Source organism: Bison bison, unplaced genomic scaffold (assembly GCF_000754665.1).
Source record: "Bison bison bison isolate TAMUID 2011002044 unplaced genomic scaffold, Bison_UMD1.0 scf7180017864519, whole genome shotgun sequence".
NCBI lineage: Eukaryota > Metazoa > Chordata > Mammalia > Artiodactyla > Bovidae > Bison > Bison bison.
Window position 1 is genome coordinate 8128507 of NW_011495072.1, and position 14139 is coordinate 8142645.

The 14139-nt window shown below is 40.8% G+C and overlaps 2 protein-coding genes across 3 annotated transcripts in view; one reads left to right on the forward strand and one right to left on the reverse strand.

Moving 5' to 3' along the window:
• The window catches only part of ST7L (suppression of tumorigenicity 7 like), a 144308-nt gene extending 130271 nt beyond the window's left edge, over positions 1 to 14037 (forward strand). Inside the window, exon 15 of the mRNA XM_010830806.1 lies at positions 13419 to 14037. Coding sequence (XP_010829108.1) covers positions 13419 to 13475 — 57 coding nt within the window. The 3' untranslated portion in view covers positions 13476 to 14037. The remainder of the gene's footprint in view (positions 1 to 13418) is intronic.
• Positions 2032 to 14139, reverse strand: part of CTTNBP2NL (CTTNBP2 N-terminal like) — a 51683-nt gene continuing 39575 nt past the window's right edge. For both annotated transcript variants that reach the window (XM_010830802.1, XM_010830801.1), the window contains 3 exons: positions 10924 to 11154; positions 7561 to 7668; positions 2032 to 6341 (listed from right to left, as the gene is read on the reverse strand). In XM_010830802.1, the coding sequence (XP_010829104.1) occupies positions 4860 to 6341; positions 7561 to 7668; positions 10924 to 11154 (1821 nt within the window). In that variant the 3' untranslated portion in view covers positions 2032 to 4859. The remainder of the gene's footprint in view (positions 6342 to 7560; positions 7669 to 10923; positions 11155 to 14139) is intronic.

Here is a 14139-nt window from a genome sequence, read left to right on the forward strand (position 1 = left end):
GAGGAGAAAAGGCATTTGCTTCTTCTCTAGTTAACTCTCCGCCCACAAGGAGCTGTTTTTGCTAGGACCGCCTTTAGTGGCCCTATAGGGCATTTTCACCCCGCCTGCATTATTCAGTCGTTTCTAGTAACTTTTTATAACATTGTGTGCCCCCAACTGGATTGTGTGCCCCCAACTGGATTGTGAGTACCTTGAGGTTTTTCTCTAATAGCTATGTTGGTTTCTGTCTCTATCTTAAGGATCTAAGAGATCTCAGTTGCTTGAGGGGAATTAATGTTTTCTGTTCCACTTACCTGAGCTGATAAATGCCTCTAGGTTAGGGTGGTAAAGCAGCAGCATGGTGTCCTGAGGTGTAAACCTGCCTCATGCTAAGCAGCAGCCCAGACACTTATCTTGAGCTCCACCTTGGTCCACTGATTGGAATCTCTATGGGGAGGGGCCTGGAGCTGGCGTCATGAGTGACTCAGGAGATTCTCATTTGGCAAACAGGTAGTGGAAGCAGCAAAGCACTGGGTTTTCAATCCAGGCCCTGTCACCTACTAAGGTCCCTGGTACAAATCTCTGGTCTTGAACCACTACCTCATGTGTACACCGGGGATAACACTTGGCAGCACCCTTGTGCAAATTACTAAGGGAAGATGTGAGTGAAATCATTAACATGGTCCTTGGAATCCAAGTAGGCACTCTTGATTTCGAATACCATTGACATTCTTGCAAAACAGATTCCAGAGCTTTAAGTCATTTCCTTATGTTAGAGGCAAGTAAGTTCTTGTGAAAGAACAAGTGAGGGTTATGAGGAACTATGTCTCAAAATGTGATCTTCAAATCACCTGCATCAGCTGGCCCTCAGGCCCAGTCCCCAGGAATCTTTATTTTTAGCAGGATTCCTGTGAGTACAACAGTGTCCTTTCTCTTCCTTTGCTTTTACCAGTAAACTGGCCATTGATATGTGAGCAAATGGGTGGACAGGCTCTCAGGTTTTCTCAACTAGTTTTATAGCAACTAAATTAAAATTATTCTTACGGAACAAATGATGCTCATTTCCTACGTCTGATGCATTTTGAAAATATGAACTATTTTGAAGTAGGATTTTTCAAAAGACATTTGAAATTCTGTTTCAAGAGCCAAGCATCAGAAGTACTCTTTATAAAACTACATATGTGTGCTAAGTCGCTTCAGTTGTGTCTGACTCTTTGTGACCCTACGGACTGTAGCCTGCCAGGCTCACTGGTCTATGAGATTCTCCAGGCAAGAACACTGGAGGGGGTTGCCATGTCCTTCTCCAGGGGATCTTCCCGACCCATGGATCGAACCTGTGTCTCATATACATACACACATACACACACACACCCAAATTGACAAGGAACATTGCTGACAGTGATTGCAGGCCATTATGAAAAAAATGGCTATAGGAAGAATTTGTTGAAAAATGGATATAACCAGTAATTGGCTTAAATGCTAGGAACGTCGATACGTAAACAACCACACTGTGTGAACATCTTCTGTACGTCAGAGGACTTTCAAGTGCTTTTATCTGGCTACACTTGCATTTGCTAACAGTGTAGCAGCAATAGCGCTGGACTGAGACCAGAGATGCATGAGTCATCTGTAAATGAGACGGCTGGACAAGATCAGGCATTCTTATCTTACAGTACGTGATTTATGGATGGCTTCAGGGTCTCTGGACGCCATGAAGCCATCAACTGAATTTTGCACATAAGCATATACATTTTTATGGGGACAGAGCCAGCTATTCTTAAGATCCTCAAAAGGTCCAGAACCCCCAAATGACTTAAAAATTATAGACTGGACTATTGTGAAGGCTTCTCTCAGCTCCAAGATTCTAAGGAAAACCAGCGTCCCATGTCCTTGTGGGGTCTAACCTGGGTGGGTCGTGTATCTTTGTTTGTTTTTTTTAAAGCCAGGAGCCAGTGGTCCCTTTTTACCAATCTGCTCCTTCCCCAACAAACTGGGCCCTGTTGTGCAACATTCTTCACTTGGTACAAACAAGACTACTTTTTGCCCAGACAGTGTGATTTAAGTTGTTTTAATGTCGTCTACTATAGAAATGGATGAAGACTTCTGCACAGTACATTTGGCTTTACAGATGTTAGTAACTAGTTAGTGCTTGTGCTGTGTGCTGCACGTCACTATGATCTGTTGACCAGGAACAGCTCTCGCAACATGGGTTAAGACCAGAATTGTGGATCATGGAACTTTCACTTAGCACACACACAGTCTACGGCAAACTTAAATCCTAATCTCTAATACCTAACTGGATTATTTGATCCATTGCAGTATTGTGCTTGTTTATCTCAGAAGATAGGCAACTAGCAAAAATACACATTTCTTTTGCACTTCCCCACCCCCATATTACACTGTAAAAGTAATACATTATTCAGTGCACTTTCTAAGAAATAAACTTCCTTATAGTATCTCTCTCTATATATATATCTATGCCAAAACAAAAGAAGAGCACAATGCAACTTGTAAGATTACCATTTAAAGCAAGAGAGGTAACAGTACTCTGGGATTATAGCCCCCTCTCCTGTTTAGGAAAGTTCCAGTTCATGTGACAATGCATGGGAATAAAATTTAATGCATGATTGCTCTGGGAAGTTTAAGATAACCTCTTTATCACTTGGTAGACATGCTAGGGCATTAACAGTATTTTCATTTTTTTTCTGATGCATTGGCTTTAGTCAAACTGTGCAGACACCAGTGTACTTTGGAGTGATTTATCTTGATTTCCATCACCTGCTTTTCTCCCATCAACTCATATTGGGTTATGAGGAAATAGGTTTAAATCATAGCAGGAGGTCCTGCTGTGTTCTTAGTCACTCAGTTGAGTCCGATTCTTTGTGACCCCACAGACTGTAGCCCGCCAGGCACTTCTGTCCAAGGGGATTCTCCAGACAAAAATACTGGAGTGGGTTGCCATGCCCTCCTCCAGGGGATCTTCCCAACCCAGGGATCGAACGCAGGTCTCCCGCATTGCAGGCAGATTCTTTACCAACTGAGCCACCAAGGATGCCCTGGCTGCTGGAATAAGTGTTGACTAGAAGAATGTATGTGACATCTCTCCATCCTTGTGGACACAAAATCAGGTAACCACCACGTCTGAGGTGGACAGTCATTATACTCTAGGGAGTTTGTCGGTTGTGCTAGCCAACAAATTGGAAAGTTTGGAGGCTTTTGTCCACACAAACTCACTGTGATGGAAAATGACAGAAGTTTCTAGAATTAAAGAGGCTGCAGCTTGGCAGCTTGTGAGCTAAATCCAGCTGCAGAAATGTTTAGCAGTATTTTAAAATATTTTGATCAGTTCTTGATATTTAAAAATGAGAATGTTTCTCATTAAAATTTGGATTTCATAAAAATCTTAGGAGCTGGTAACCCTGGTCTAGCATTCTTGCATAGCAACAAGCAGCTGAAGCAGCACAGGAGGTGCCCTTTTCAGCCGGGCACGGGCACTTCACTTTGCTAGGGCTCTCACTGGTCTCAGCTGTTACGTGTCATTTGAGTGAGTGACTGACTTGTTTTTCTCATTTATATGACCAGTTGAGCTTTGTGACACTGGGTTGGTTTGGCCTTGTCTTCATGATGCTGAAGACCTGATTTCATGTGAAATTTCCCCCTCCCCATGGACAAGATTCTTTCTTTGATTGGGTCCCAGCTACATCTAGTTGCTTTGGTAGGTAATCTTAACATGCATTTCTACTCATCCTTTACACTATATTGCAAACTCCAAAGATACAATCACACTAATATTTATGTGTTTAAGTGTGTATGTTAAACACGTAAAGGGGTGTGTATCTATACAGATATATGTATACTTTCATTTAGGTAAAAGTTAATTTGGCTCCACAGATACGGACACCAAGTGCTGGCAGCTTGGAGAATAAGTGTAGAACAATTTGCTAAAATCTGTATAATTCTGACTTATAATATTACAAAGATGGTGAACTTTAAGTTATTGCTTTTTGATTACAGAATAAAGATCTCATTCTGTTGCAAAACTTTTATACAGAATGAGTAACCATTTCCTATTCAAGTAACAGCAATCGGAATCAGAAGTTCCTTACACAACAGTAGATGCCTGAAGACATTTTTGAAGGAGATGTGATTTCATTCTATTCAAGAACTTATGCAGGAAACTGGGAGTGATGAAATTTTTTCAAAGTACAAGAAAATCAGCACCCCAACTGCTTAATGTTCAGGAGGGTTTTTCAAGGGCTCTACAAAACTCACTTTGTGGTGAGTTATCATTCACCTTTAGCATTCCCATTCTACGTATGCAGCCTTATTTCTGAACACAAAGCTTGTATTAAAACAGTAAAAGAGGATTAAAAGCAGTGTTGGTTTTTAACATTCAGAATTCACAGAGGATCTCATTTTTTTTTTGCAGTTAAATGATCCATTCTGTGCTTCTGCTGCAGAATCACATTCATATGGCAGTCTAATTTCAGGCACTTTTAAAACATGTTCATCTGGAATAAAAAAATCTGCATGAACCACTTCTGCATAATTCAAAATGAGTGTTGAGTGATTTGAGTCCCCAGACAGACAGCAAATCACCACCTGGTACTCAGCTTTCTCCATCATAACGTGATGGTGACTGTGAAGCTTAGGTATCTTTGAGGTGCCCTTCTAGCTTTAGCACAAAGATGGGAATCATAAAATTCCAAACTACTTAGTTTCTACTTATAAAATACAAAAAGGTGAAACACACTAAATGTATTATAAGACGGTTTCAGCTAAGATCAAAATAAATAACATGATCTGACTCAACGGTTTGACTCTTGAGCTCCTGGACGAAATCTGATGGAATGTCAAACGCAGAGACTCCCTCCTAGGCACTAGCTGCTGGTAGGCAAAAGTATCTCAACATCCTTGCCATTGGCGACAACAGCATTAGAAGAGCAGCTGCTGCCAAGGTCTTCTGCAGTGGTCAAAGAGGACGCCTGGGAGTGAGTTTTGGTCAGGGGCGTGGTAGTGGATGGAGAGGGAGTGAGGCCAGGCTTTTTGGGTGGGATGGGTGGAGGGTTTCCTCTCTCAGCTCTGGGGATGGTAGGGGACTTGATCCCTGGAGACAGAGGGCTCAGAGGACTGGACCCTTTTCCTGGAGTAGGTGAATGGTTGGTGTCACCTCTCGCATTGACAGTGCTGGCCAGATTTCGGTAGTCTGTGCCAAAGGGAGAGCTGTTAGGAGACACGGGCTTTATTGGTCCTTGTTGGTTAGTGAATCTGGAGAGCACCTGAGTGACCGTGTTTCGGGCCAGCTGCTTGGCAGCAGAGTTGTCTATGAGGGTGGGGGACAGATCTCTGGATGGAGGGCTCTGCAGCCCACTGGCTTGTTGGTCCTGATCTGCTTGGGACTGAAATTTGTGCCGAGCTGCATGGAACCGCTGGTTGATCCCTACTTGGTAGGATGACTGGTAGCCAGGGCTGCTAGCTGATGACCCCAGTAAGCGCTTAGTTAGTACTGGTGACGAGCAAGGAGAGGACGTGAGAGAGGAAGAGGCAGTGCTGCTGGGAGATGGTGAGCTCCCGCTGGAAGGCAGATGACTAGGCGCTGGGCCTGGTGTCTCTATTCCCACAGGACACCCGCCGTTCTCCACCGCTTTTTCTTGGGTCAGTTCCACAGGCTTCTCTCGTGGAGGCACTTGGTTTTCTACATTGCTGCCTGCAATCAACTCCTTGGTAGTCTGCATTTCTGGGTCAAAATGTCCGTTGGTTTTTGCATAAGAGTAAGTGGGAGTGGTGGGGCCAGGCAGCTCGCTGGTTGTCACCCTGGCTGTGCTGCTCCCATGTGTTTTCTCTGCCTGAAAACTCTCTGTTTGGCAAAATACAGACACTAGCATGGGTGGCTCAGTTACCGTGCCTTTAGACACGGTTACTGGTTTCTTCACTTGCTCACTGGGGCCACTTTGCTGGTGCAAAGCCTCCAGATTCTTCACCACCTTCTTCAAACTCTCCATTTCTTCTTTCAGAGTTCTGGTCCGGTTCTCTTCTCGGTTCAGCTTTGCTCTCAGTTGTTCTCTTTCGATGTCAAACTCAGATAGCTGCTTCTCCACCTGGGCCTCCGTCTGCAAGCCCCGCTTCCTCTCGGCGGCCAGTTCTTCCTCCAGCTTGCTCACTCGGCTCTTCTCCTTCTCCAGTCTCAGGCTCAGCTCTCCCGCCTTCTGGCCCTCCTCCGCGGCCTTGCTGGTGGCCTTCTTGCACTCCCGGACCAGCATGGAGGACAGCTGCTTGTGGCGGGAGCGCTCCTCTTCCAGCTGACTGGAGAGCTTCTTCTGCTCTTTTTCAAACTTTTTCACTTGAGACTTTTCAAATTCCAACTGCAAAAGAATGCCACCACACATCTGGATTAGAGTAAGGAAACAAAGAGACACTGACAACTGTTACATGCCATGTGCTTACATTAAATATTTCTTAAGTATTACGACACCTAACATAAAAATGTACACACGACAACTAAATCTTGCTTTGATGATTAAGGAGGCATTTCTAGTTCTTACTATCTCAGGGTTATTAGTGGGAATCTGAAATGTCATTGTGTTCTAGGTCTATGGAAAGTTCAGAGGATTAGAACCAATCAAAACAGAAAGCAGAAAGCCACATATACTGGATTTTGTGATGAATGCTGATGAAAACAAAACCTTTAAAGCTTCAGTAATAATTCTTTCTGGTCTTAAAAACAAACAAACATAAGTAGCTGCATATGAATCATTCTTCTACACAAATGCCATTGGCTTTAATCATCATCCCAACCCTACTTAAAGAACAAAATGAGAGGGAAAGGGTGCAAGGAACCCTATTAGTCAATGTTTTTCAAACTCTGAGACCCATGAATGGATGGGGAAACCATTTAGTGAGCCATTAAGAATTTGAACAAATGAAAGAGAAGTGAAAATATTAATGTGTATTATAAGTAGTTAAGGGTTATGTATGATTTCATGAGATTTTTGTTTCAAGCATATGTATATATGTGTATGTATTTGTGATGTAAAATGTATTTTTTACTAGGAGTCCTAAGTCAAAAAAAGTTTTGAGCGTTCAGAGTTAGTGTTGCCCAAAGTGTGCTCTATGGAACGATGGTCCATAGTGAATGATCTATGTTAACAGATTTTATGAAAACATAGATTTGCTAAACACAGATTACCCTATATTAATCTTGAAGACTCACAGCATGCTTTGGCATACTACAAAGTATAAACAATTGGAAGTTAGAAACCTCTTTGTGTGTTAGTCGCTCAGTCATGTCTGACTCTTTGTGACTCCATGGATTGTAGCCTGTCCATGGGATTCTCCAGGCACGAACACTGGATCAAACATGAACACCTGGGATCAAACCCAGGTCTCCTGCACTGCAGGCAGGTTCTTTACCATCTGAGTCACCAGGGAAGCCTCTTTAACTTTGTTTAATACAGTAATCCCCAGAGTTATCTGACCACAAAGCCCTTTTTTTTGAGTAACACCAATTTATACCCTGCAGAATAATCTTCAGGAAATACTACTCTAGGCAAATGCTGCTCCGAGCCCTTCCACCTTAATTACCTGTTGAGTCAGCCGCTCTCGCTCCTTCTCCAGCATGTAGGTGACATCATCGCCTTCAGCTGTGTCCTGTGCATGCCTTTGCCTTTCTTCTTCAAGGTCTAGGATTACCTTTAAGGAATTAAAAAAATCATTTCCAAATATAGGGAGTCACACTTAGAATACAATTTAACAGTAAGTGCCTGTCTAAGCATCCAAGATCACATTTCATAGATAAATAAGTAAGTAAATCCTAGTCAGGGCCATCAAAGAGCACACTGTCTAGAAGGGTGAAAGATATGTTCTAGAAAAAATACAATATGTACTTTACCTCACACAAAGTGGCATGTAAACAGAAAAGAACTCATTAGCTGTAGGGACTGAAAAGGCTTCAGAGAATTAATAAGTTTGTTGGGATTAGGGGACAGGTGAAGTAAGGCAGATTCATGGAAAGCTGAAAGCTGAGGCTTTCCCCGTGATGCTCAAATCACTGGAGGTACCAGAGTGAAGCCTGAAATTAAACATTTCAAATAGGTGACATCCTAACTGTGCCTTGCTTAATTAATATATACATCTTGTATACAGTTAGATAAGAAGTACAAAGATTCTCTAGACTTCATCCTGCATACGAGAAGGCTTAATTATTGAGATCTGAAGTGGAGATTTTTCATAAGGCCTTTTAATTAACCCATTCCACTTACCCTGGTGCCAAGCAATTAAGCCCAACTTTAAGGAGAGTACGGGTTTAAAGGGGCACTTCCCCACATAATCCTGCCTGCAACTGCATAATATTCCAATAATTCTGGATTTCTTCGTAGCTTCTGCTCATGATTCAGAGGTGGGTTGGCCCGGACCTCCCAAAGTCAGAGCACTGTCATCCCCATGGCCATTTCTCATTGTTTGTCTTCACTAACAACTGTTATGAATGGAGAAAGAAGACTTTCTGGGACTCCTCTTTAAATACAAAAATGAAAACATTCTGGTGTATTTCCTTCTGGTTAAAAAAGATTTTGGCTTCTCCTCTCCACAGAGGCTTCTAAAATTACAGAAATGGGATGAAAAGAAAAAAAACAACCCTAAAAAGAGAGACTTTGGCAGACAAATTTTTAATATTCTGAAGAAAGAGGCTGGAGGGATGGTAGCTACTTGGTATGACGGAGGAAGCTGTTTTGCCCTGTAGTACCCCAAAGACATAGGGGTATCTGCAGGTGGCAGATACTGCAGAGAAGAGGTAAGGTGCAGGATGGAAGACAAGGGAACTAGTTCCAGGTGTGTATTTTCAAGAGTTATCTGTCCCTTCAACCTGATTCCTGTACACAGAATGCCCAGGCAGGCATCTACTGCCCAGGAATATACCAGATGTTTATACTCTGAAGAGACAGAATGTGACAGCCTCCAGATTTGGTAATAACAGATATGACAGAGAATAAAGCTGAGGAAAGGGGATTATTTTTATTTTGGGAAGATGGCAGGGTGAAGAAGAAAGGGAAGTGGGGTGCTAACAAAATCCACATCTATAATAAAAGGAAGTAAATATAAGTGTCTAAAATTGATAAAGTGAAAGAGCAATATATTAGTTAGAAATATGGAAAAAATATATGGAAGTTAGCTTACAAAATAAAACATTAAAAGAAAAGTGGTTGTCTCTAATATTGAGGAGGAGAGGGAATGGGAAGAGGTAGACTAGGGAACCCTATTTTTCATATTAAGCAGAGTAACCATGTAATTCACTGTTTAAATCACTAATATGTCTAAGAGCCAAAGTAGGTATTGTTAACAACTCTGCCAAGGCACCAGGCTTAAACTGGAATTCTCTCAGGAAAACTGGGACTATATGCACGCTAATTATAAGCCTCTGGGTACTATGTGATGTCTAATGAAGTCAATGTTCTACTTTGATAAAACACTTAAGAATAGATAGGCAGTGATTTAAAACATTTAATGCTATCTTACATTGAAATATAGTATTAGGAAATCTTGAACTTTTTAACTCTTCTTCTCCCCAGTCACCTAGGACCATAAATTATCCCAACACTATTTCAACAGGCATGATAGCCAGCCAGCCCTTTAGTGCCACTCAGTTACTTTATGTATGAAATGGAAAACAGGCTGGCCTATTAAATAAAGATGTTGTGTAGATTTTCTTATAATATTATGTAAAAGCCCCCAAATTTAGGCAACTAACCCTAACTCATTGACATCTTTTAAATTGGAGCATAAATGTCTTCAGATTACTTCAGTCTAAACCAGAAGTTAAACTTTTCTGGGTCTTGGAGAACTCAGAATTCTAATAAGGATAGGAAAAAAAAATCATTTTCTATAAAATGCATAAATTTTGGCATTCATTGTATTTTCTGGGGGGTCATGGAACATCTGAGACCTATTCGTGGTTAAGAACTCCCATTCTGGCTTTTTGTTTGGACTCTGTGAAGGGAAAGAAAAATTGTGGGCAAGACCTAAGACCTTAAGCACTTTGTCAGACTCACTCTAAGCAGATGGCTCTCTAAATCAGGTAACCATAAAGTAAACGAAGATCTATCAAACTGCAGCTGCTAACCCAATTTTTTCTGAATAAAACACTTCCTACTAAATGCACTAATGTCCCCCCACCTTGTTGATATAAATCTAAACCAAAAGTTCTTAAAAATGCATATTCTAGCCAAGCATCTTTTCCAGGCCAAATGTGAGCTATAAATGACAAGTTGGGGAATGAAATCACAAGCACTAGAAGAATTCCAATGAGATGAGGTAGAGGAAAGCACAGGTCCTATCTTAGATGCTGTAAGACCTGGAGACAGACAGACAGACACACACACACACACACACACACACTCCTAATAGAGAACAGCTTTAAGGTAAACAACCTGGGGACTGTTTATGGTTTCATGAGAGGTAAAATGCAATGAAACTCAAAACCAGAAATAAATAAAAATAATCTATTGGCTTGTATGTTTACAGTCAGGTAAATTCTCTCTCTCTCTGATACAGCATTCCCCAAATACCCAAATACCTATTAATCTTTTTATTTATCACTTAAGTAAGCAAATAGAGAACACTCTGTTCAGCTACAAGGCTTGGTCAAGCCCCAGTTTGTTGCCAAAGTTTGGGTGATCAAGAGTTGAAAAACATACCAAGTGTTTTGGAGTGTCGTATCAAGAAGGACTGTCATCTAAAATAATGTGTCTGACATACTCCCTAAATTTAACATTTGGAATAACCTGCATTTTCTATCTCCTGGCTCCTAGGTAAGCTAATTTATTTTTTTTGGACACCTGTGAGACCTCCCAGTAGAACTACCATGAGACCTGGCAGCTGACAGAAAAGTATCAGGCACTATTTAGAAAGCTGTCACAGGAGCCTGCGGGCTCGTGTCAGCCAGTCACCCACCTTGCGGTGCCGGCTCTCAGCAGCAGCCAGCTGCGACAGCATGCGCTCCTGCATGTTCTTGCACTGTTTCATCACCACCTTAAGAATTGAGAGCGGGTTAGTGCACACTGGCTGCTTCTCGCCATCATTCTTCTCTTTTAGGGTTTCAAAGTCTCTCTGGAGCGCCATTAAAGGATCACTGATGTTGTATTTTCCATAGCGTTCTTCAATGAAAGTATCTCTGTGTTGGGCCTGGGAAAGAAGGAAAAATAAGCATTTTGCTTTCAAATATTACTGAAGAGGGGATTTGCTAGCAGTTAGACATCAAAGGTGGTGGTGTTGGTATGAAGTAACCTGTGGACTACAAATCAGATGGGCCATCTAAGTATAGATACAGCATCAGAATAGGGGCACAGCATACTAACGAGAACAAATACTTATACAGTGCTAATTACATGTTAGATGCTGATCCAAGTGTTTATATTCAGATTATCTTACTTAAGTTTTACTTTGACTTTTAAAGTACTGCTATCATTTCCATTTTGCAGATGAGTAAATTACTATGCAGAGGTCAAGTGACTAGCTTCAAGTCACTCGGCTAGCAAGCTGTCAGAATTGGGATTTAAACCCAGGCAGCCTGGCTCTAAAGTCTGTGACCTGAACTGCCATGCTTACCGCCTCAGCTTATGAATGCTTATATTACCAACGGGTATATCTTATCTTTCCTTGCTGAGTTATGGCATTTGCATTTCTAAAATATGATAAACATAATATCTTTATGAGTTTACAGATTTAGAGACCTAACAAGGTGGCCATAGATAAATAAAGGATGCTAAAAATAATTCTACATTATAATCGAGGACTAGTTGTGATTTCTCCACATAGAACTTCACTCGAATGCTGATAGGTCAAGAGGGTGGAGGCTCTCAGCACTAGGGGTGCAGACAGAATCCCTCTACCCCCTCTTCCAGCCTCCGTTCAGCTGCTATCGTTCATCTCCGTCCTGGCCCCTTCAGGGCTTGTGGAACTTGAGCAGGGAATGTGGACTGGTGCTTGGAGTCTGGCCTAGGGCTTTGGGCCTGCGCACCAAGTCAGGTCAAATGATCAGGGAGGCAGTTGAAGGAGATTTAGGCTACCCTCTCATCTCTGCTAGGAAAAATATGAAGTACTATTTCATTTGAGCATCATATATTATGTGCAGGTGAACAAAGGACATTAACAATCACGTAAACATACATTTAAATGTTTCCTAAGACGTTTTACAAAAAAAAAAAAAAAAAATTGTTCATAGAGGGTTGAGGAAACTTCCACAGAAGTCACAGCAAAGTACTGTAAAAGTTTTCAAATGAAATCTAGTTACAAAAACTACTGTCATTTCTCAATTTAAAAAATTACTTTATCAGGAGCTACATATATATTTTTACTACCACTTCCCACAAATGGGAACCCATTTGAAAAGAAAAATACACAATTCAATTACCATGCTTAAAAAACAGAGCAAAAACCCTCAAGAAAATAAAGCAAACATGGGTTTCTTTGACACAGAAACAGGTTTCAGTGCTCAACATGTGAGCCTCCTTCTTCATTAGAGACTGTCAAAGTTCAAGACTCAGGAATTAGCCTTGTGATACAAATTTGTGTCGGTATTGGTTTGCAAATGCTCAAAGCAGAGTTAGAAGCCCTGGGTTTTACTTCTGGCTTGACTTCAACCATCTTAAGCAATGATGTTATTGGAGTATTTGGATAATATCTGTATACTAGAAATCTGAAATCCATTTGTTGCTGTAAGTTACTGTTAACTAACCCCCTAATCTTATTACAAGTATGTATGTGTGCACGTGAGCATGTAAATTAAAAGACAGAATCGTATTTTGAGGTTCAAATGAAAAAGAAAATTCTCAGTAAAATTTCAAAAATTTCAAAATCAAGTCTATTTAGGATGGAGAAAGACAAGACCAATTCCAAAACTATTTATCATCATCATCATCATTTTGGTTGAACCTTGCAGCATGCTGGATCTTAGTTCCCTGACCAGGGATTGAACCCATGCCCCCTGCATTGAGAGCTGGGAGTCTTAACCACTGGACTGCCAGGGAAGTCCTATTATTTTTAAAAAATCATGGTAAGAGTAGACAAAAAAGCCAATTTTAATTACGTATATAAGAGCATTAATGTCAAACAAATGTGACTCATCAATGTTTTCAAGAAGAACGTCTGTTTCTTTAAGTTCAGGTATAAAAACGTGAGACTGATAACCCAGGATTCAATGGAAGTATCTATCTGTAGCTATTAACTCCTATGGCAAATCCTTATTTAGCAAAACAGACAAAGGAAGCAAGAGAGAAAAAACTCTTTAAGGAGTTGAAATCCCACTTTTCTGTCACATCTTTTATTCATGATTACTATTTCTGTAAGATTAGCTATGGAAAAGAAACGATTCTTGGTACTGAAATTGGTTTAGTAGGGCAAAAAGGAAAAAGTAAACCTGAATATTTTTATGACCTTTTCCTTTTCAGAACACCATGGAGAAAGCGGTATGGGAGAGCAGAGCTGGGAGTACAATTCAAGATTGATATCAGATCTGCTGAGAAGCTCCTCTCAGGTTTGAGTACATAGTTAACCCACCCTTAAAAATATGACTTTTTAAAACCCACACCATTATTATCCTGTAGAATTAATAAGCATCACAGAGTTACAAGTAATGGATGTGGAGCTTCTGTGGTGAGATCTCAGACTTCTCTGAGAATAGTTGTCAAGCTGTCTGTTTTCTCTTGAAGTACTTCACTGTAATTCCATAATCACTTGCATAGTAATTACAAGTTATATAAAATTGGTAGCTTCAATATAAGTGAAAAGAATCTGTGAAATAATCAAAAAAAGGTTCCTTATCGTGAAACAATTCTCTTAAGTATATTCTAATAAGGGCCCGAATACGGGAAAAGTGAATTCTGTACTTATTATACCAAACAGTGGATTGGAAAATGAGATGGAATATAGTATTTTCCAACCAACTTAATACATCAGTCAGGTGAATTAGATGGGTTACACACTTAACAACCTAAATAATAACCATAAAAATAAACAAAAATAGATGTTAAGATTTAATAAATGAAAGAAGAGCTTTAGTGGAAGTCAGTTCAGTTCAGTTCAGTTGCTCAGTCGTGTCCAACTCTTTGTGACCCCATGAATCGCAGCACGCCAGGCCTCCCTGTCCATCACCAACTCCCGGAATTCACC